Source organism: Ostrinia furnacalis, unplaced genomic scaffold, assembly GCF_004193835.3.
Source record: "Ostrinia furnacalis isolate ACB-3 unplaced genomic scaffold, ASM419383v2 OfSCF0069, whole genome shotgun sequence".
NCBI lineage: Eukaryota > Metazoa > Arthropoda > Insecta > Lepidoptera > Crambidae > Ostrinia > Ostrinia furnacalis.
In genome coordinates, this window is record NW_021130308.1 from 1,638,704 (window position 1) to 1,661,515 (window position 22,812).

Consider the following 22,812-nt stretch of genomic DNA (forward strand, 5'->3'; position numbering starts at 1 on the left):
GAATTCTCTTCAAATCATTCATGTTGCCTAATTTGTTGGAAACTGTCCAGCAGACTTCCTTGATTCCTTTGAAGATTACGAGTAGATTCACTCTAGAAGTACTACTCGTAGAATTTTGATTGATTCTTCTTATAAACATAATTATGACCGTTTTAATAAACATAATTTTCATCAAAACATAGTGTTAGGTACACTTAGGTGAGGTTACACATTAGTTAGGTACACTCCAGTCAATTGATTAGGTATACACAGGGTCAGGGTGGAATTTCGTAATACCACCTGGAGGGCAAGTACTGTAGATAGGAATTTTACTAAAACGAAACATTCCTAAATTTTTTAAAAGAAAAATAACTGCGTTCATAGATTTCCAAAAATTTTTGCCCACACCCGGGAATCGAACCAGCTAAAGTCTGTTAAAAATTACACTTGTATTTTTATTGCATCGATAGTTAGGGTTAAGTATAAGAATGAAATCTCTCTAACAAACTTGATAAATCAAATGAAATGTTAAAATATTTTTATTAATTAGAGAAAATTGTGGTGAATTTTCGAAAATTTGGAAATCTTTGTGTCCAGTTCCCTTTCTTTTCAAAAATAAAGGAATGTTTTCTTTAAACAATTTTTTTTATCTACAGTACCTATTAACTTTTCCAGGTGGCATTACAAAATTATTCCACCCTGTATATTTTGTGAGTTTTTGTGTTTTTACCGCTCATAAAAAACTACTTACATCTTCATTCCTCCATGATGATATTTTCTTTACTCTGTTTCCTAATCTGTGTTATATTTGTTTAGGCTTGTTTGACTTCCCATTTTTGGGTTTGATCTTTGTTTCTCAAAGGCTTGTACGATAGGATAAGAAGAACGAACAACATTTTTATGTATACGAAAGTTTTAATAAGCAACAAAATACTTCAACAAAATACGATTTAAATACATTTGTTGGTAAATAAACTAAACGCTTGTAACAAGTAATTAACAAGAGCCAATTAGATTAACTACTTAGATTATTTTAATCGAATAATCAGATAAATCTTAATCAGACTATCAATATTGGATACCTTATTAATGTAACTAAGGAATCTTAAATTAGTTTGCTTAAATACATCCTCGCTCTTAACGCCCGTATTCACAAACATTACTATGAGGTACATTATTTACTCTGTTAACAAACATTACTCTGTTCACACAGGGTGACACACGAACCAATCACAGAACTCTATTCAACGCTTTGCGTTCAATTTGCTGCTTCACTTAAGCAAGCATCGTTTGTGAATACGGGCGTAAATGACGTTTAGCGTATCATAAATTAAAGTCTAGGGAGGATTGTCACTGGTTCATTTTTTGAGGATCCTAGTGACTTCGGCCAGAGGCGTGGAGTAGGTGCCAGGCTTCACCAGGTTCACCAGCTGCTCGGCTATCTCTTGGCCAACACGAACTTGAGCCTCCTTGGTGGATGCACCTGCAAGGAAGAATAAGAAATTCGTTTATAAATGATGATTTAATATGTTATTTGTTATCAAGCTGTAGATCCTGACTTCACAGGAGTTGCAGCGGTGGGAACGAGAGGTGGTAATAGGGGAATATTCAACATGACTTCAAACTCTAGACTCTAGACATTATTTGGTTCAGGGACATTACCTATTTACAAGTAATGAATATTTGTATTTTACAAAACTTGAAGCTCAAATACCGAAACGTTAACTAGGAAAAAGTACACACATATCTTTAGTCACTGTAAAACATTAAAAAGAATGTTTCTTATGAAAACACGACGCGTTGTAATTCTCTGTCTACTACTTTGAGCGTAACATATGTACATCTGTACTTATAATAAATCTGTAGAGAGGTCAATTCTGTACATGAAATATATTTTCAAAATAACTATCAGGGGGTGATTTTAGTGATCGATACTGATGCCAAAAATGCAATCATTAAAATTTTTGTCTGTCTGTCTGTCTGTCTGTCTGTATGTTCCTTATAGAAACAAAAACTACAAAACGGATTTTAACGAAACTTGGTACAATTATTCTTCATACTCCTGGGCAGGTTATAGTATACTTAGGAATTCCCACGGGAACGGGAATTAGCGGGAAAATCCTTTTGTGTGAAAAATCTAAACCGCTTAAGTTAGACGCTTCAAAGGCATGCAGGTATCTTAGTAAACTTAAAGCTTAGTTACAACAGGATATTGCAAAATTCCCACGGGAACGGGGTTAGCAGGAAAAAACATTTGTATGAAAACATCTAAACCGCTTAAGTTAGACGCTTGAAATTTGGCATACAGGTATCTTAGTAAACTTAAAGCTTAGTTACAACAGGATATTGCAAAATTCCCACGGGAACGGGAGTTAGCGGGAAAAAACATTTGTATGAAAAAATCTAAACCGCGTAAGATAGATGAAGGGGGTAAAACGGGATCCACGCGTACGAAGTCGCGGGCGGCCGCTAGTAATACAATAAAAATTCTTGTTCGTTCGTTTCAGCCAAACGAGGTCCACTGCTGGACAAAAGCCTCAAAGATATCCATAACGACAGGTCCTGAGCCCACATCCAGGTTCTCGAGTGACGACCACGGGCCGGAAGACATAGCGTGAGCAGGCCCCCCACTAAGTGGACCGACGATTTGGTGATACATTCAGGTCGGTTTCTCAAACTTACCTAAATGGGGGGTGGCGATGACTGATGCATGCTGAATAATTTCCAGCGTCAAGGGATCAGTGGGCGGCTCCTGTTCGAACACGTCCAATGCAGCTGCTCCCACCTGGAAAACAACAACTGTTGATTAATAAAGCATGCACGACTCATAAAAAAGTAGTAAAACTCAATTAATTTTTGCAAGTAGGCTTTGAAAAAGCTCTTTTACATGTCCCAGTAATAACCCTACCACTGCTTCGAGATAATAAATGGCCCCATGCTGAGAAGAAGCAGAGCAAGAAACTCAGTCACTATTTGTCAACCTCTTTTTCATAGGTTTACAGTCTTTATAGTTATAAATGTGTATCATCCTAGACTGCATCCCACTTAACATCAGGTGCGATTGTGGTCTGTCTGTCTTTCGCTAGTGGAACATCCCAAAGTTTTTAGTGCTGGCCTTTTGAGATGTCCTCACTAGGACGGACTCTATTTTTCTAAGATCCTTCCACCTAGTTTCTTCTTCGAGTCGATTACTAATAGGAGACACTTGAAAGAGTTCAATAGACCATTGCAAGGATTTGTACTGCTTACATCAAGGAGAATGAAACCAATTCAATTGACTTAATATTTATGTAGCCATATGTTCCTGTGGCTAAAGTGATGATGATGATGATCTACTTAAAATCAAATTGATTTAATTGATACTGGAGTAGGGTTTTTGTAATGTTACCTGGCCCGAGTTGAGGGCGTCCAGAAGGTCCCTCTCGTTGATGAGACCCCCGCGACCAACGTTCACGATTTTCACGCCCTTCTTGCATTTCCCCAGAGAGCTGGCGTTGATGAAGTCTGTGAAAATATTTTAATAAATATTAACTGATTTATTTTATTTGGGATGCCGAATGTGTTGGCTAAGTAATTACCGCAAATACCGCAATATTTTTCAGTTATAAAAGACCCCTTTCTAGAAAAGTGGACGGAAATATCAACTTAAGTTACAACTAGATATTAACAAGATATGTGGAATTCTTGTCAGTCAAAGTTACACTATCTCAACTGTTAAGATTATTTGATTACTTACTCTAACGGTGAATATTAATGGTAACGTAGAGATTCGTAAAGTAGGTTAGTAAGTTTATTATAAATATTCCTTTGGATTATTCAGAGCATAATCTGCATGACTCACGTTACACAGAAAATTATCAAACAGCACAATACCTACTAACAACATAGTAACACTCCGTTGGAAACAATGAACTTTATCTCTAAATGATAAGATGGAATATTTTGGTCTGATAGGGCTCACCATATGGTACCATCGAGAATATCGTATGATTTAATCATAATAGAGATAAACATACTAATTTATGAGTGGTTGGTTAAAACAAGTTATGAAATAGATAAACGGCGACCGGTTTGGTTTGTTGTCTAGCTAAGTCCTACACGACTTATTAATCTTATTGTTTCGTTCGTTCGTTCGTTCGTTTCAGCCAAATGACGTCCACTGCTGGACAAAGGCCTCCCCCAAGGAGGTTTCACGTGCTTGTATTCAAATCCTAAGATTTTTTAACCCAGCTGTTACTTATGTGGGGTTTGATCACTAAAAAGTTGGGAGCGCAGAATGCCACTGACAAATTAATATGTAATTATATGGTATATATTAATCACGAATAGTCCAGTAGAATTAGCTTTTAAATCGGAAATAATTCCTACAAAAGATTTTATTGTTTTAATGGCTTCATTGGTTGCCCATTAAGACTCTCCTAAGTTTTCGACTTCGACGGAGTTGTGCTTAAGTGGTGGGGGCCCCCGAAAGGGGCATTTTTTCGGTTTTCCGGTTATACCGCGTAAAGGACTTACCCTATCAAAAAGTGGTCTTCATGACGGTTGAAGGGCACTTAATCCTGCATTGAATAAGACCAAATTCATATGTTTTGGACAAACCGTTCTCGCGCTAAAGTTCGGCAAAGTAGAAAATATACGTATAATTAATGACCCTCTCCATGTCCAATGGTTTGTTACCCACAGGCTTCCAAGTCTTGAAAAGGGCCACCTCAACCAGTGTAACCCTATCAAGGCTTACGAGCTTGATGCGCCTATCCTTGTTCGTCCCAGCCGTTCCTTAACTGCGGTTGCTGCACCTCTTCCTGGCACTCACCTGAACGACTCTGTGTTACCTACTGTGGCTGCCCCTCTTCCTTGTATCCTCCTGCATGACTACGTTGCCTAGCCGTATGCCTGGTCTAAGGTTCGACGCCAAAAATCAACAACAACAAGTTCATATTAAAACGCTGAAGAGTTTTTTGTTTGTTTGTTTGAACGCGCTAATCTTAAGAATTACTAGTTTGATTGAAATCATTATTTTTGTGTTGAATAGCTCATACATTGAGGAAGGCTATAGGATATATACAATCACTCTACGACTAATAGAGGCGAAGCAGTAAAGAAAAATGTTGCAAGCACGGGAAATAGTATTTAAACTATTTTCACTCGTACGAAGTTGATTTTGTGGCGTCGAACCTTGGACCAGGCATATGGCTAAGCAATGAAATCGTACAGGAGGGTACAAGGAAGAGGGGCAGCCACATTAGGTAACACAGAGTCGTTCAGGAGAGTGCCAGGAAGAGGTACAGCAACCGCAGTTAAGGAACGGCTGGGACGAACAAGGATAAGCGAATCAAACTCGTGAGCCTTGTTAGGGTTACATACACTGGTTAAGGCGACCCTTTACAAGGCTTGGAAGCATGTGGGTAACAAGCCATTGGACGTGAAGAGGGTCGTTAATTATACGTATATTTTCTACTTTGCCGAACTTTAGCGCGAGAACGGTTTGTCCAAAACATATGAATTTGGTCTTATTCAATGCAGGATTAAGTGCCCTTTAACCGTCATGAAGACCACTTTTCGATAGGGTAAGTCCTTTACGCGGTATAACCGGAAAACCGAAAAAACGCCCCTTCCGGGGGCCCCTACCACTTAAGCAAAACTCCGTCGAAGTCGAAAACTTAGGAGAGTCTTAATGGGCAACCAATGAAGCCATTAAAGCAAAAAAATCTTTTGTAGGAATTATTTCCGATTTAATCAATTTTTGTGTTTAATTCTACTGGCCTAGAAGTCGCGGGCGGCCGCTAGTATTAATCATAATTATATTATTAGTTCCCCCCCCCCTCTAAAAACTAAACTGCTATTCATGAACTTTCAAGGAAAGCTATATAGCGGTTAAGATAGGTAAAAATTTCTTAGAAAAAAATATTAAAAGTTACTTTAGATGATGTAATTGCTTGCTTCTGAAATATATTGTGGTAACGAAGGACAACTACGGAACCCTACACGTACTACTGCGCGTAGTACGACACGCACTTGGCCGGTTTTTTTTTGTAAAACTACTTATTTGAAGAAAATAAATGACTTTTTAAACGCGACTTACTCCTGGTGGAGTCGATGAGCGGCGTGTGCAGCGTGATGTAGTCAGCCAGCGGCCAGATCTGCTCCAGCTCCATCTTAGTGGCGTGGAACTCCGCGCACTGCTCGCTTGATACGAACGGGTCGAAGCCGATAATCTGGAGAAGACATTACGTTGTTTTTAGCAAAATTCACAAAATATTTAAGCTCTTCAAGTACTGGTTTATACTTAGCACTCAGCTACTACTTACTAGAAGTAGAAAAAACAATTCATTCGCCAAGCGCTTCAGCATACTAAGTTATAAGATACTTAGTTTCTGAAACTAACGCCCGTAGATATTCACAAACGATGCTTGCTTATGTGAAGCAGAAAATAGAACGCACAGCGTTGAATAGAGTTCTGTGATTGGTTCGTGTATCACCCTGTGCATCCACGCGCACTGTGATATGTCATAGTAATGTTTGTGAATACGGGCGAAAGTATGATAGTAAAACTTGGTCGATTTATTCGTGTAGTAAAAGTGCAAAAACTGTTATTTGGAGGTCTTGATTGTAATAGCAAGTCGCAAATGCACATTCTAACAATAGATCCCACGCACATTTAGATCATGAGTATTACCTTTATGAGTTCGATTAATTGACACAAAAAAGGACTAGGTACTTATAACATTCCAGAGATTGGTTTTAGATCATATTTATACAAAATTTATAGCCATAAATATAAGAAATAGTTATATTTTGCATATTAAGCGAAATGTGCAAACATTTTCGCTGCACTGGATTTAATTGGATGCAATGTAATAAATTAAACATGTCAAGGTAAAATAGAATCTAGAAAATGTTTTGCTTACTGCATAAGTATTGAATCACGAGGATACTTGTTGCCAACCCAGTCAATTGGTTAGAAGGCCAATAGAACCAGAGCACGATATTAAAGGTAGAAAACTACAACCATCGCGTATTGCTCGTTAAATTATAACGCAGCTTAATAAAATTAAACCTTATTGACATAATAAGTATCTATCGAGAAGGAATACAATTTAATAACTACATAGGTACACGACGGCTATTTTCGATCGCCGAAACTCATAAATACAGCTATGAAAATGTCTCAGTTTTCTGTTTTCAGTTTTTGTAATAAAAAAAGTCCTCAAGCTACGTTAAATTAGTTAATTACAGTAAACGCAGCATCTTGTTGAACCTGATCTTGCTGATTGCACAGTTTTTGTGGACGACACATTCATTAACTCATCATAACTTAGGCTGGCTTGCACCATCTTTCTTTGACTGTAACAAACGTCTAAAATCTGTCAAACTCCATACGAAAATCACCGATTATCGTAGTTACGGTCAAAGTTTGGTGGTGCAACTCAGCCTTAAAAACTAGTTATACAGACTCACCTTCATGCCAAACGAGTGCATCCTAACTGCGACTTCCCTGCCGACTCTGCCAAGCCCGAGGATGGCGAGGGTCTTCCCGTTGACCTCTGAGCCGGTGTAGAGAGCGCGGTCCCAGCGACCGGCCTTCAGGGCAGAGGCGGCCGGCGCCACGTGCCGCGCCAAAGCTAGGGTCAAGGCGCATGTCAGCTCGCACGCGCTCAACGCGTTGGCTCCAGGGGCACTGTCAACAATCACGGTTCAAGTTCTCAAAAAATGTAATTGGGAAACAAGTCAATACTTAACTAATGCTCAGGATTAGGTCTACCAATGATACTCAACGTGGATATCACGTTCAGGGATTTTGATCTATTATGGATCAATTTGAATCGAAAAATACATATATTGGAATTCTTTGAGCTGGCTGGAATGGGTGGACCTGGATATTTGCTTTTTTAACTAATGAAATTACATTGAAGTTTTAACACTTCAATGTATCGTTATCTTACATAGATAGAAAAGAAGAAGATGATAGGAAGCAGGAATTTATAAAGAAGCAGAGGGTTAGGTTACAGTTCGCAAACGCGGCGGAAGTTCTTACAATAATTGGACAGCATTACTTGATAGTAAACAACAATATATATCGTAGGTAGTTGGTAATATCGGTATACAAACCATATGTTTAGATTCATGGGCATTGGCTGAAGATGAGAATTTTTCAGAAGCATAGGTATAACTTGTACTACCAGATAAGAGTTAAAATTCCCAATCATCTGATTAAAGATGCTTGTCTGAAGGTCTGAAGCTGGTTTCAGAAGGATAAGAGGTACTATCAGATAGAGTTTAATTTCCATAGAAAGGGTACTTGCTTGATAACACCAACTCCCTTCTGGCTTGCGGCTGGCACGTCGATGTTGTCGACGCCCGCGCCGGCGCGACCCACCACCTTCAGCTTGGTGCCCGCCGCCAGAACTTCCTTCGTCACTTGGGATGCCGACCTTACTACCAAAGCCTCATGGTTCTGGAAAAAATAAGATCTCTACTAAGTAGGTATTGTACCTTGTTATTCAGGTTTTCTTTGGGAATTTATGCAGTTTGGTATTATGTACTTCTTACATCAATAAGTACCTATGACAATAATTTCATTGTCTGCCTTTTCTAAAGTTTCATCTGGAGAGCCCCAGCCACAATTCATGTTACATTCCAATCAAACAAATCCTTTAATTTTCATAAAACTACTTCTGCGTCTCACTAAGATCATTATGAAAACTTAAATGTGCGTAACATTTCAGGATCAACTAACGTTGGGTACTTACGTATGAATGATACATTCGTTAAATGTTAAGCACATTAAAGATCTAAGACCTAAATATTTATTCTTTAAACTTTATAATGTTGGTAACAAGTTTAATGACTAACACGAGTGTGTTATTTACGAGAAATATTTGATGTTTTCGTCAAAAAGCGCTCAAGTGTCGATATAGCCTATCTGACAATCACCTAACAACAATTTATCGCCGATATAATATCAGTAATGGGAGCTAAAAATAAAATAATTACTATGTTGTTTGTGAAATGTGATCAAATCTTAAATATCGACCTGTTTGTTAATACTAACTAGGTATTGCTGGGATCCATTGTGTGGAATTAACATTAACAATTGAAGGGTAATAGCTATACAACGTGAAGGTATGTAAGCAGGTGCAGTTTCTGTTTTCTTCTCGGTACATAGGTACATGCTTTGTATTGTATTGTAATCATATTTACGATGTCCCATAGTCTAAACAATGTAAGAGACTGTTCAGATAAACGCTATTAAATAAAACCAATGATGAAATGAGACATGCAATGACATTCGCCGGTCAAAACAAATTGATAACGAACAATAACAGTTGGGACATGATGAAATTATTGGTAGGTAGTGCTCCGGTGCTTATCAAAACAGATAGTGTAACAACCATTCTTAAATTAGACAGGGGATTTATTTAAACATTTTCTTCTAAAAGTTTCCTTATTTGGTTTGTGAGTCGGCCTACTGATATGGTCTAATGACTTAGGGTTTATCTATCTGATCACCTTTTTTTTACAAAACAATTCCGTACTCAACAAAATCATGTCTTTGGTCTCCAACTATGTACTTCCTTACTGATGATAGGTAATCTCATCTTATGTAATGAGGATAAAATATTTAGAACTCCTTTGAAGAATTAAGTTCTTCATTTTCCATCGATAGACGCCAAGTATGTAATAGTCCAAGACACGTCCAATCCAGCTTTAGCAGTGAGATCTTATGTCGTAATGGGTATGATATTACTAGCAACACACTCTGTTTCCTACCAAAAGCAGAATACTGCTTCCTAAATTCAACCGGATGAGGTCAGATTGCTTATAACTTCATCATCATCATTTTAGCAACGGTCGTCCACTGCTGAATATTACATAGGCCTCCCCCAATGACTTTTAGATTGTCCGGTTGGTAGCAGATGGTAGCAGCAGCCTGCATCTAGCGACATCTGTCCACCTTGTGGGTGGATGCCTGCACTTGCCGGTACGTGTATGGATGCTACAAGCTACCACTGCTTCGGGACAGTATTTTTTGAAGCCACGATAGCCGAAAGATGAAGGGGTCGGACTCGCCGACTCGTTATCTGAGGAACGTGTCTTTAAACCGCTGACTCTCCACTGTTGTAGTGAGCCCACTCGTGACACAAGTATTTAGCAACACTCATTATTATACTGTGATTTAGCTTAGTACGAGGGGCTAACGGGACCGGGACTAAGTATGCTGAGAATATTATTATCAAAGAGCATCAGAAGAGTTGAGTATTCTTACTTACCGGTATTTCTTTGAGCAGTTCTTCCTTTGTGATCTTGGCTTTGGTTGTAACGCTGATGCCGTGGGATTTGAGGATTTCTGCGCAGTTGGCGCCCACTCCGTCCACGACCAGAACTGACTTGATGTCCAGCACCATGTTAGCTGCTGTAAACACAATTTTTGATATGAAAAGACAGAGCAGATGAAGGAACTAAAGCAAGCAGTACAACCACTTAAGAGCACCCATGGTAATTTTTACGTCTAAACCACTGAATCGATTTTGATGAAATTTGGCATAGAGATAGTTTGAGTCCCAGGAAAGGACATATTATGATAGTTTTTATCCCGGTTTTTGAAACAGGGACGCGCGCGATAAAGTTTTTCTGTGGCAGACAAAATTCCACGCGGGCAAAGCCGCGGGCGGATGGTTAGTATTATATAATCTCAAAGCTTACCAAGTACATATAAAGAATCGTTTGTTCTGTTTAATATGTAGGTATTTAGTCATGAATGAAAACGTGCTTGAACAAACATTCATTCATAGAAGGTAGGCATAGTAGTTAAATAGTATACTAATTATCTAATTACTTAACCATGACATTATGACATATCCGGCCACCTTCGGTTATCATCTCTCCAGCCAGGTTGGCTCAAGATACGCTTGTAAGGCTCACTAAACCAGTTTCGTACTCGAGGCAATTTATAAACCAAGTCCTTCCACTCCTGTGCCGTATAAAGGAATCTGATTGATTAAACAAGTTATCTTAAATTGAAGCTAACTCTGTATTCAATCACAGATTCTCTTTAATTTTTCTTTAACTTGATCAAGCAGTTCTCAAGTGAGGATGGTGTAATATACAATTTCGTACTTACAGTTATATTTTGTTTTGTGAAGCTCAGAGTACGGACGTCTCCGCGAAGTGATAGTGACTGACTGAGCGCGCGTCGCCGGTAAACATTTAACAAGCAGCGCTTGCGCACCGCCCAGCAGACAGACCACTTATCAACGCGCACACAATAATCCACAGCAATCAATCGAGTCCTTATCACGAACAGTTAAAATTCAAAATCCTACAACAATTGATCTCGCCTCAACCCGTGTGCATTAGTGCCACAATGACACAGTGTACGTTGACCTACAGTTACGTCAGAATTTGTAAATACATGATTTAAAAAATAACAATTATTGTCTTCTCACTTCTCACATTCTGCTATCGATACTGACAATACAGTGTTTTTCCCCTACATAACAAGTTAAGACATTGTAGGTAACTGAGTCGTTCGTAACGGCTTAATAACACTAATTAAAACTTGTTCATTCACTGCCTGTACTTGTTTGGTACACACACAAAAAACTTTACAAAAATCATTTCATTTCAGTTTATTTTAAAATTTTGACGTTTCTTTAATTTATAGTTTCGAATTCTATCTATGTATAGTACGAGAGCCCACGACCAAAATTTTTGTCTCATAGCAATACGGCCAAAACCGCATAAAATCGATAGATACGATTATCCTGAACTCGAAAATACCAATATCAGACATTTTCCGCGTAGCGTTTGATCTGACCGAATTTTCAAAATTGTCAAAGAATTTTACCGAACTGCATCATAGCAATATGTCTGATTTGCAGACTGTAGTTGAATGATAGTTCTGAGATACCGGAAACATTATTTTCAGACGTTAGTGGTGTAGCGCAAACCCGTAAAATCACTTAAAAGAATTAAAAATGAGACAAAAAAAATGTCTCATAGCAATACGTCTGAAAATCTTTTTTATTAGTAAATTTTGGTTATTTGATGCGAACAAAACAATTTTCAGACGGAAATGTGAACGCATTAAATTTTGAGACCGTTTTGAAAATGTTAACAAATTTTACCGATCGGTATCATAGCAATATGTCTGAAAATTGTTGGACATGATAAAATAAGTTGTCCACATGTGCAAAAAATTTATATCAGACAAATTAAGTGTAGCACCTTCTCTATCATACAACTTTTTGATACACTTAAAGTGTCTGAAAACAGGTTTTTGGTAATCATGGCAGCAATACGAAAAGTTAAAAAAAATAATTATCCGTATTGCTATGATACAGGTCGGCTAAATTTGTTGACATTTTCAAAAATGCGCACAGGCTATATGCTACGCGCAAAATGTCTGAAAACAAACTTTTTCGTAATACAATTATAAAATCTATGTACATTTTCACTATCAGACGTATTGCTATAATACCGACTGTCTTTTTTTTTTGACACAGCAGAAATGGCCTCCCACTCAGTTGCTACACTTTCGACCGTTACTACACACCTAGTCGGGTTCAGAATCATACAATCTAACGATTTTATAGGGTTTTTGCCGTATTGCTATGACCTGTCGCGGTCTCGAGTCGCGGTCTCGCGTCGCGGTCGTCTTGATCCGAATGCTACTCTTAGCGGTCGGTAATAGAAACAGAAAAAACGTTAATAGAAACACACCTCGTCTATAGGTCGGTAATAGAAACAACTGCTTATTCAGATTAAATTGCTATTTATTAATTATTGTGTGATTGAATACTCATTGTTACTACTTGAATTCAAAGATTACTTCATCATTGTTATAAATAAATTAAAGTGTCTTTTCTATCACCACGTCTTATATCTAATTTTCTAACGTTTATCCGAAGTCAGCTTAAACTGGCGGTAATAGGCGCATTTACGTTACAATTATAAAATCTATGTACATTTTCACTATCAGACGTATAATACCGACTGTCTTTTTTTTTTGACACAGCAGAAATGGCCTCCCACTCAGTTGCTACACTTTCGACCGTTACTACACACCTAGTCGGGTTCAGAATCATACAATCTAACGATTTTATAGGGTTTTTGCCGTATTGCTATGACACATGGTTTTGGTCGAGGGCTCTCGTACTACTATGCTGTCTTGAAATGCTGTGTTTTTATCGAAATCAAGTTATGCCCATTTAATTTGATAAAGAATCTTAAATTACTTATTATTACTTACTAATTACAGGTTTCCCTCCAATCATGGAGCTCATAAACACAATGTACTATAACAAATTAACAAGTTCTATGGAATTACGATATAGGTACCTACAGGGTTTTCAGAAAAAGACCAGTCTTTGAAGCAGTTAGGTTCTCATTCTGACTCTCATAGGGGTTTTATCTAATATTGGTATTATAATATCATAAGAATTGTAACGAATTTTTTAAGCTCTAAGAGAACGTCTTGACTTGGGTGAATCGGACTTCCAATCAAAGCATATAATTATTTTCTGGACAATCAGTGTTTAATATCTCTATCATTTTTTTTTATTATTAGCTTTGTAAAATAAATCTTCCCTGAACTTGCTATAGACAACGCTTATAAAACAGCTTTACACTTCTTTAGGTTGAGTTACAGCACCATCTTACTTTGACTATAACAAACGTCAAAAATCTGTCAAAATCCATACAAAAAGCACCGGTTATCGTCAAAGTTACGGCCAAAGTTAGGTGGTGCAACTCAGCTTTAGTTGGTTAATATAAGTTACCTACTTTTCAACATAGCAAACACCCAGACTAATAACAGAGCTGTTCATGTTCATGCAGACAAGATACATAGGTATGTGTCTTATAGTGCGAGGATTCAACCTGAGCTGCGGTTTATTCCGGTTTCCCACTAAAATTCATTCCCACTAGTGGGATCATTTATTTAAATTCCCGTTGCCTCCACTGGTGGGGACAACGGGAATAAACCGAACCTGCTATCCCTGGTATTTCAGTGCAGTTACGGGAATCACTAGGCTTGGAAAACTTACCAGTTTAACATTGGGATGTCAGCTAGTCATTTACTCAAACGCTTCAAGTAACATTTTCCTGAGGGCATATTTCAGTCATCGAATAACTTTTAACTGAAAAGTAAAAGAAAATGCCTATTGACAGTTCTGTATGGGAAATACGACAAAATGACAATTTTACCTATTCTTCAGTTGGAAGATAATTCATTATGTTATTCGATGGTTGAAAAATCTGCCATAAGTTTAAAAAATATTGATCAAGCCGAAGAGGGTGATTTTGGTGATGCAACAACTTTGATATGCGCAATATCGAAATCTAGTTGTCAGTTACATTGGTTTATCATTATCGTTTATCATAAAAGAAAACAATTTAATATGAATATAATAATATTTATGAATATGTTGCTATGACTCTATCTGCTGTTGTCGCTGTCACCTACCGATCCGATATACCGGTTGCAAACTGGTTCGTAGTCTTCTAATAACCACATTTTACCAGATCAAGGTTTTAGTTATCTCCAATAGGCAAGTGATATACTTACTTACTTTTAGAAATTTTAGCACTATCATTGGTATAGGCAGTGTTACTTTTAAAGATGACTAGCTTTCCGCCCGCGGCATCGCCCGCGTGGAATTTCGTTTGTTAAATTTTCCTGAATTTTCTTTGCTATAAACCTCACGGAGCCCGAGACTTTCAACAAATGCAAAACCGTGGAAATCGGTTCGTGCGTTCAGGGAGTTATAGCGTCAGAAAGGAAAACCCGACTTATTTTTAGGTATATAGTAGATTTGGGCTTGGAATAAGTATGGGAAATTAATAAAACGTCAATTTATTATCTTAATATTATATTTATTATCACACTTACGAAAGATACAACACATATCACGATGGCACTTGCATTCAGTGCTTCGGCTGGACAGTCCTATCGTTGGTCGGTGATGGAACTAAAGAAACGTCTTCCTCACTTGGCCCTACAAGTTCCTCTTAACAGAATAAATAGAGAAATAATGAGTATAATTTTTAATCCATACATACCTAAACATTACCAAATATCTACTTAAAAGTAAACTTAATGTAAGGCCGAATGACCAAATGCCAGGCAATTTTTTTGAAATTCTAAGTTATTTTGGTGACTTCAGGTTGAAATTGAGATTCTAACGCCGAACTTTGCTGAAGATAACTTGAAAGGACATAACTGAAGCTCTAGTAAAGCACTTAGTATAATACATTTTTACGTTTTACCTATAAATTTAATGGACACTCGATGTGTGTCGATGTTACACGTATGTACTGAAACTTTGGTGAAATAGATTTGAAGTGTCATGAGAAACAATGATTAAAATCGGCTTTTGGAAACAAATCTCAAAAACGCAATTGTAACAAGTATTATTAACTACTAATATGTACATTAATATAAATTTAAAGTCAGAGAGTATAAAAAAGTAATCAAATAGTTATAGGACACCACTAAACGAAAAGACGTAAAATATGGAAAAATAAAACTTACAGAAGTAGGTACCTAATTAATTACAGATACTGTAAACTATTGAAAATGACAAATATAGATAGTAGATGAAATACTAGTCTAGACAATTTGGGGAGTAAATTGACTAAAGTAATGATCATAGTGTACCGTTCACAAACTGTTTAGTTAAAAAAAATACTTTTAATGTTTGGTGATATGATGGCAAAGAAATCTAACCATTGCAGTTCCTGTAGGCATTTAAATGAAGCCTAGCTAGTGTTATTGATATTTCAGGACATACAGTTTGACCAGAAAAAAAATCGTTCGTCGTCATCAAACCTTATTAATATTGCTTGACTAAATAAAATTTAAAAATTGAACATTAATTTGATGGGAAATGTCTATGAGCGGTACACCAAGTCATTGAGTGTTTACCAGTTATGTTGGGGGTTAATATTTATTTGGGGTAGCGGGCGCCCCTGGCGGGGCGCGCGGGGCGGGCCCCGATGCCCCCCGCCGCGCGCCTCCTCGCGAATAGTGCGTCCAGTCCCCGCAAGGGCGGCGCTGGCGTCGTCTCGGCCGGTTGGGGCTCAGTCTCCGTCTCGCTCTTCTCAGCAATGGTGCTCTCTTCAGTCGTCTCAGTCGATGCTTTCTTCGCGGCTTCTGTGGTTGCCTGCAATTTTGATGAAGGTTATATTGAGGGTCTTACCCAACCACGCAAAAATATTGATTTAGGTGCAGTCAAAAAGTCCAGGGACTAACAAACCTTTGAAAGATTTCATTGGGTGCCTAAGTACTAATTAGGTTTGGACTTTAAATAAAACGTATAGTCGAAAATGTCAGATTGAGAACAAAGCCTTTCTGAATCAAGCCTTGATTTACTTTCAAAGACGAGTCTTCTACAAAAGAATAATCTCACAAAAGCTAATGATAGGAGAAAATAACCAAAATTTACCTCAGTAGACGGTAGTTTCCTCTTCAGCAAGGGGTTGGGACGGCGTGCGGGAGGGGCGGCGGCCACTTTCGGCTTGGGGGAAGGTGACACCTGCAGCCTGTTGCGCAGACGCAGCCTTGGGTTCTCAGGAGCGGGAGTTGGCGATGATCCCTTTGAAAAAAGTCCTTTTTAGTTATGTATGCATTTAACATGGGCATGAATAATATTTTTTCTCACCACAGTAAGTTAAACGGCCACAACAGAACAAAAATTTACATTCAAGTAATCACGACGGATATTGTCTTCATCATCAATTCATCATCATTTCAGCAATATTATAACTCTCCACCACTTACTGGACTTCCCCAATAAGCGCGCGAAGAGCGATCTCACATTATCCTCTTGGGATAGTCGGTTCATCGAGCTGGGTCTTACACTTCAGTATCTTGGTGATAAAAAATAAATAGCAGAAGAAAATAGAGTTACTGTTGCTCTATGGCTCTATTTAGGAAAGAAAAGATATCTCATAAAAATGTGGGTGAAATTCATGCTAATATAATCACCTTTATTACAGGTACAAAGGCACTTGCAGTGGTGTAGCAGGAGTAACCAAAAAAAAGTTACCAGCTGAAGCGACACAAGCACAGTAAGCTGTGCTTTTATTGCTAAGGTGTGTCACGTCAGCAGCCACTAGATAAACCGTCTGTAAACCTTATTTTGCAATAAAATACTTTTTGCTCTACTTTTTTCATACCTCAGCATCAGCATCAGTGGAAGGGGCGTCAGGGGCCGAGGTCTCCGCGGGGGACTCGGATGCGGCCTCCGTGGCAGGGGCCCCGACCTTCACACGTGGGGCGGGGCGCAGGTTCAGCCGGGCCCCGGGGCGCAAAGACGCGGGCCTCAGGGGCCTGGGGCGTCTGAAATTATAAATCCATTTGAATATATTCCCCACGATATTATTTAAAGGAGCTTTGTATTTATCTATTATTTCGGTAAGTAAAGTATAGGTAGGTATTCATATCAAAATTAGATTGTTTATTATATGAAACGACGGTATTAATCAGAACTTCACAAAACGAACTACATATTAGGTCTTTCTTACCACGCATGCTTTATTCCTATTACGAGTAAGTACCAAATCAATAAGGTTCCATTTAAAAACTATTACTAAAACGACGGTTAAGGTATCCAGCAGAACGAGTCTACTCATTTATCCCCCATAAGTCTGCAGGAAATATCTTTTATCGTTAATGGTAGCGCTATTTCCATCGATGCCCATCAAGCAGTCATGCTGGTCACCGCCAGGCAGGTTTTCTCTTAGAAAGGACCCTGACAGTGCACTGTCAATGAAACAATTATTTATCTTCAGCAGTTAAAACTGTAATTAGAAAGCCAAGTCATTACTTTCTGTCATTTCTGCCTACCGACAATTTTATGAAGTGACTTGCAACGATTTTTGATATTGTATCAGTAAATCTAATCTGAAAGTTACGTGTTATTTTTTGAGTTAAAACTTCTCACAGCATAGCTATTTAAGATTTATTTTCTTTAAATATTCGATTTAAAATGTAAAACAGTTATCTATTGTTCGAACTACGAGTACCTAGTAGTTGAGCTCAAGTGAAAACAGTTAAAAAAGGGGTAAAACATATTAGAATTGTAAACGAGCGATCTCTTTCGAGAAAATGCCAATGGAAATCAATTTCTCCAATAAAAATGTACAAAGCTCTTTTTATGACAGTGTAATTATCCGTTTTTTTATCAAATGGCGGGCCTATTCCCACAATTCGTTCCCACCGCTGCAACTGTTGTGTATCCAGGACCTAAAGTTTGACCGCTAATAAAAACCCAACCAGTGAAGGTCAAATTAGACCCGGGGGAAAGTTAAACTGTCATTGGAACCGCAATTAAATTAATCATTAGGATGAGTTCGAAGCTAAAGCTTTTCTTCACTTCGACTTCCCTTAAATGCAAAGCGAATGACAGGAGACAAATAAGTTGTTTTTGTAAAATGCCAATTACCCAGCAGTTCTGGATGGAGTGGGCGTAGTCTCGGCGACTTCCTCCGAGCCGGCGTTGGGAGAGGGCTCGTCCTCCGAAGGGGCTCCGGTTGTGGTGGTCGTGGTCCTCCTCAACGTAGGGCGGAGGCGATTCCTGGAATGACACCAACCGTTATTATTTCATTGATCCTTAGGGCCCGATCCCACGACAATCCTGCACTGTCGTGAGTCAAATTCGAACGTGCCGATATTATGCGCTATTTTTGGGGCAAACTGGGTTTTGCAATTGAAATTTAGCAATGATCTTTTTAGAAGAAAAGGGCCTCATGATCCAAATAACTTTTTTTTATGGGGGGCTCCTTTCTAATTTTTATACAGGGCCCGCCTAAGGAACGCTGTGCCACTGGTCTGACACCAGAGTAGTTCCAACCTACGCCACCTACGCGATAAGTAAGTGAACGATTATGTATGTGAATTATTGGGTCGCAACACTCATTGGCTCGCAATGATCAATTAAGGCTCTGGCACACATTCAGTTCCGCAGCGAAGCCGTGACAGCGAAACCCGTTCAGCACACATCTCCGCGTTCGGCGCTGCGCCTGCGCCGGGCCTTTGCCACTGGCCTATTTATGTAACTTTAGCGTATTTGTAAACATGGCCGCATTTGCCTGATAAGGAAAAAGTTTTGCAGTGAAATTAATTCCTTTTTAGGATACCGTACAGCATTTGAAATAACAGAAATCCTTTTAAGAGTGTGTCTGTCTGCATGACCGTCTGATACGCAATTTTCTCAGAATTTTTTACTCGATGGATAGAAACGAGACGTACCTAAAGATTGTACTGCTAAAATTGTTGTTGTCAATTGCAGTATTAAATACTCGTAAACAATATCCCCCATTAATAAAAGTTACGCCCTAGTTCATTTAGCATGGAAATGTCATTTTAATCCAGGGTTCATCCTAGGTGCAATTTTATATTAATAAGGATGTTTGACTCTATTCATTCTATAGAATGCTTAAACCGACAGTGGCCCACGTGATACTCGTACGTGTAAAACTGAAAGTGCATGCTTGCGCGCGCGCGTTTTTGTAGGAGCTATCATAATAAAGGAAAAAATACACTTAATTTTTTGCATTGAAGCTGATTGAGCTAAACACATAAATACATTTTTTGTTATTGTTTCAAGATACGAGTATTTACGTGGGTGAGAAAAAGCAGTGGGCCAGAGGTGGAATTTTGTAAAGCAATCGTAATCATTTGACAGTTCATAACGTACGATAAAGTTAGTTAAACAGAGCATTTGACAGAATAATCGTACGTTATGAACTGTCAAATGATAACGATTGCTTTACTTACACAATTCCAACTCTGAGGTTGAAGGCTAAAAGATACCTTGGCTTCTTAATAATAGGTGTGAGGGTTACCTAGGTGCTGGTGCTTCGCTGGGGGCGGCACCGTCCTCCGAGGGCGCGGCTGTGGTGGGGCTGGGCCGAGGGCGAGCGCCGTACAAACCACGGCGACCGAAGGCCTGCTGAAAAATGCTCTCGTAAGCATGTTGATACCATATGTTCTATAATACTATGAAATTGTTGGAGTTTGGAGCGTAAGAAGGAAAAGACCACGAAGATTACCACGGATTTATTTTAGAACATACAGCACACAGAGACTACATGAGATCGAGTGATGTATGTTCTAAAATAAATCCGTGGTAATCTTCGTGGTCTTTTTTCTAACTACGCTCTGCTACCATGTTGGAGTTTGGATCGTAAGAAGGAAAAGACCACGAAGATTACCACGGATTTATTTTGGAACATACAGTACCTCTAGTACGAAAAACTTTTGAGTTCGTTTCGTTGCGTATTCAAAGTGTCATCGAAAAATTTTGTATGAAAAATTAAACAGCGCCCCCTATATTATAGCCGCCCTAGGGGGCGCTGTTTAATTTTTCATACAAAATTTTTCGATGACACTTTGAATACGCAACGAAACGAACTCGAAAGTTTTTCGTACTAGAGGTACAGCACACAAAGACTACATGAGATCGAGTGACTGATCCAGAAGTCTGGAAACCTTACATTGACAGCGGAGTGCCAAATTCAAATATTCAAATATGCTTGCGTTTAACCAAAAAGTTTCTAACTTTCCAACAGAAATATCTCCAGGTCTAGTGTCCAGTGCAGGAGCACGACCCTCTGACGTATCAGAGGCAATTAAGACTTGGCCTACACTCCCCACGTTGGCCAGACGGGTATGAGGCCTGATGTTCGCATATTTGTCCTTTACATGCCTCTTACGACATTCACGGGAAGAAGAACTGGTCCCATTCTTATTCTGCCGCAACCACACGACTGACACCTTTATTTTGTAAGAGTTGGATAGAGATCTTTGCATCTTAAACGTGTCATATAAACACTTTAGCTGTGACCGATAAAATATGTTTGTTTACTTTGGATGTTGAAAAATTATTGACACCATTCGACACATAATCAACATATTCTTTGCATAACGGAGAAGGACGAAAATGTAGTAACAGAGCTAGCCCGAAGAGCCGTCTGTGACTTTCTAAAAATAACACGTGTGGTGTTGGTGTTGTAACAAATTCGCATTGCAAATATCATCGGTCGCTGAAGCACATCGCTTTACAGGAACTTAGTCTAGGTTAGGTGGAGGTGTATTGAGATATGTACCTTAGGTTGGGAAGCTGGTTTCTCGGCGGCGGGCGCGGGAGTGGCCTCGGCGGCCGGGCTGGCCGCGGTACTGCTCTTGCGCACGCCCGGCTTGCTGAAGCGACCTGCCAACAAACACTCGTTATTGCATCACACAATTCACAGGACAATACCCTGATTAACCGCACACTTCGTCTGGCCACAAATCTATAACAACATCTACACAGGCAACATTGGATACAAAGAGAATTTACAATATTATTTTTAAGTAAATTGTTTACAATGACAAGATTTCTACCAGATTTATGAACTGATCAATCAGTCATTAGTAGTTATTAGTTCACATTCTATCAAATAATTCAGTGATGATTGTTAAGTTTCGTTTGATTGCAAGAAGTCTGAACGCAAATATGTAATTAATCGTTAAGTAATCGTGCAATGTTACGAGTATGACCAATGTTGCATTCGAATGTCGCTGCAGTTATACATTTACGGGCAGACGGTAATTGAATGTCTCAATAAGCATTTTATATAATGGCACATGAACACTTTTGTAGTCATATTGTATTCGCATGTAGGAGCAATATACATTTCCACTATAAAACCAATCGCAAGGCAACATGAATAATTTAAATATCGCTTTCGCAATGCAAATTATAGCTACTGCATAAGATAAAACTTGTCGGTGGAGTAAACAGCCGGTTACGGCCGACACTAAAGTTTATGGATATCAAAATGAACCTAACGATAATGTTAATAATTACTCTTTTATCTATACGAGTAGGTACGTTCACATAGTTAATCTAGAGATGACACTTATTAACGGAAAGATCTCTCAATGAAAACAAGTTATGAATCGTTGAAAGTTGATTACCTATACACTCAACTTTGTGAACATACTTTATGAATATGACCAGTGGATCTGATATGGGAATGAAGTAAAGAAAGTTTTATTGAAAACAATCAGTGATTCAAAATGTATTTAAGATTAAGTAATTTCCCATTGCCATGTCAGGTCCATAGAGGATTCTCCGTTTTGTTTACCTCTAGTTCTTGTGGAGGTCTCTTGCGGCGCTTCTGTGGCGGCGGCGGTGGTGGTAGAGACGCGGGCGCGGGCTCCAGGGCGGCCCTTGAAGCGCGACGGGCGCGTTGACGGCGCCGCTGTGGTGGTGGTGGTGGGAGCGGGCGTCGTCGTCGTCGTCGTGGTCGTGGTCGTCGTGGTAGTGGTTGTGGTGGTCGGCGTCGTGGCCTCCTCCGTCGTGCTCATAGACTCCGTCGTCCACGACTCATCATCCACCGTGGTTGTGCCATCGAAGCTCATCAAATCACTGCTCGGGCTGATCTCATTGTTCAGATTCTCACCCGCCAAATACGCGTACAAATCTAAAGCAACCTTCTCCATAGCTGTCATCGTTGTGTACTCCGTCGTGTCCTGCTCGTACGTTGTCGTCTGCTTGTAATCAGACGGCAATTTCGAGTCATCCTCGACTTCCTGGAATTTAAAGCCCGACGACAAACTATGGCCATCTCTAGCTGACTCCTTAGAGTCTGATACTTCTTCAGATTCTGGAACTTCGGTGGTTGTCTTTGATTCTGATGAGTATCTCGATGGGGGCTCCTTGTACTGCGATGGCGATGGGATATCTCCTGAGTGAGTCTTGAAGCTATCTAAGTCTACCAATTCGGAACTTGGGCGTCTGTAAATAAAATAAACAATCACTAATGTGAAACTAATGCACA

At 39.0% G+C, this 22,812-nt stretch overlaps 2 protein-coding genes across 5 annotated transcripts in view; both read right to left on the minus strand.

The window, feature by feature from the left end:
- Positions 1-1,018: 1,018 nt before the first annotated feature.
- LOC114366533 (D-3-phosphoglycerate dehydrogenase) lies at positions 1,019-11,266 on the minus strand. The gene is made up of 8 exons (XM_028323433.1): positions 11,102-11,266; positions 10,251-10,393; positions 8,283-8,434; positions 7,438-7,657; positions 6,062-6,194; positions 3,368-3,483; positions 2,662-2,764; positions 1,019-1,462 (listed from the first exon to the last, which is right to left on the minus strand). Exons 2-8 carry the CDS (start codon positions 10,383-10,385, stop codon positions 1,338-1,340), a joined length of 984 nt encoding a protein of 327 aa, XP_028179234.1. The 5' UTR covers positions 10,386-10,393; positions 11,102-11,266; the 3' UTR covers positions 1,019-1,337.
- A 3,659-nt stretch (positions 11,267-14,925) lies between these two features.
- Positions 14,926-22,812, minus strand: part of LOC114366075 (mucin-5AC) — a 30,798-nt gene continuing 22,911 nt past the window's right edge. For 3 of the 4 annotated variants that reach the window (XM_028322882.1, XM_028322873.1, XM_028322858.1), the window contains 7 exons: positions 22,117-22,769; positions 21,094-21,197; positions 19,831-19,937; positions 18,429-18,560; positions 17,161-17,323; positions 16,428-16,577; positions 14,926-16,145 (listed from right to left, as the gene is read on the minus strand). In XM_028322882.1, the coding sequence (XP_028178683.1) occupies positions 15,930-16,145; positions 16,428-16,577; positions 17,161-17,323; positions 18,429-18,560; positions 19,831-19,937; positions 21,094-21,197; positions 22,117-22,769 (1,525 nt within the window). In that variant the 3' untranslated portion in view covers positions 14,926-15,929. The remainder of the gene's footprint in view (positions 16,146-16,427; positions 16,578-17,160; positions 17,324-18,428; positions 18,561-19,830; positions 19,938-21,093; positions 21,198-22,116; positions 22,770-22,812) is intronic. The other variant, XM_028322866.1, reaches the window with a different exon arrangement.

What these genes read in the sequence shown, in the direction of transcription:
- LOC114366533 (XM_028323433.1), bottom strand. Translation starts at nt 10,385, where the DNA reads ATGGTGCTGGACATCAAGTCAGTTCTGGTCGTGGACGGAGTGGGCGCC. An exon ending in AACTGCTCAAAGAAATACCG is followed by an intron (nt 8,435 to 10,250) that starts GTAAGTAAGAAT and finishes TATTTTTTCCAG; the next exon opens with AACCATGAGGCTTTGGTAGT. An exon ending in AAGGGAGTTGGTGTTATCAA is followed by an intron (nt 7,658 to 8,282) that starts GCAAGTACCCTT and finishes GATTGTTGACAG; the next exon opens with TGCCCCTGGAGCCAACGCGT.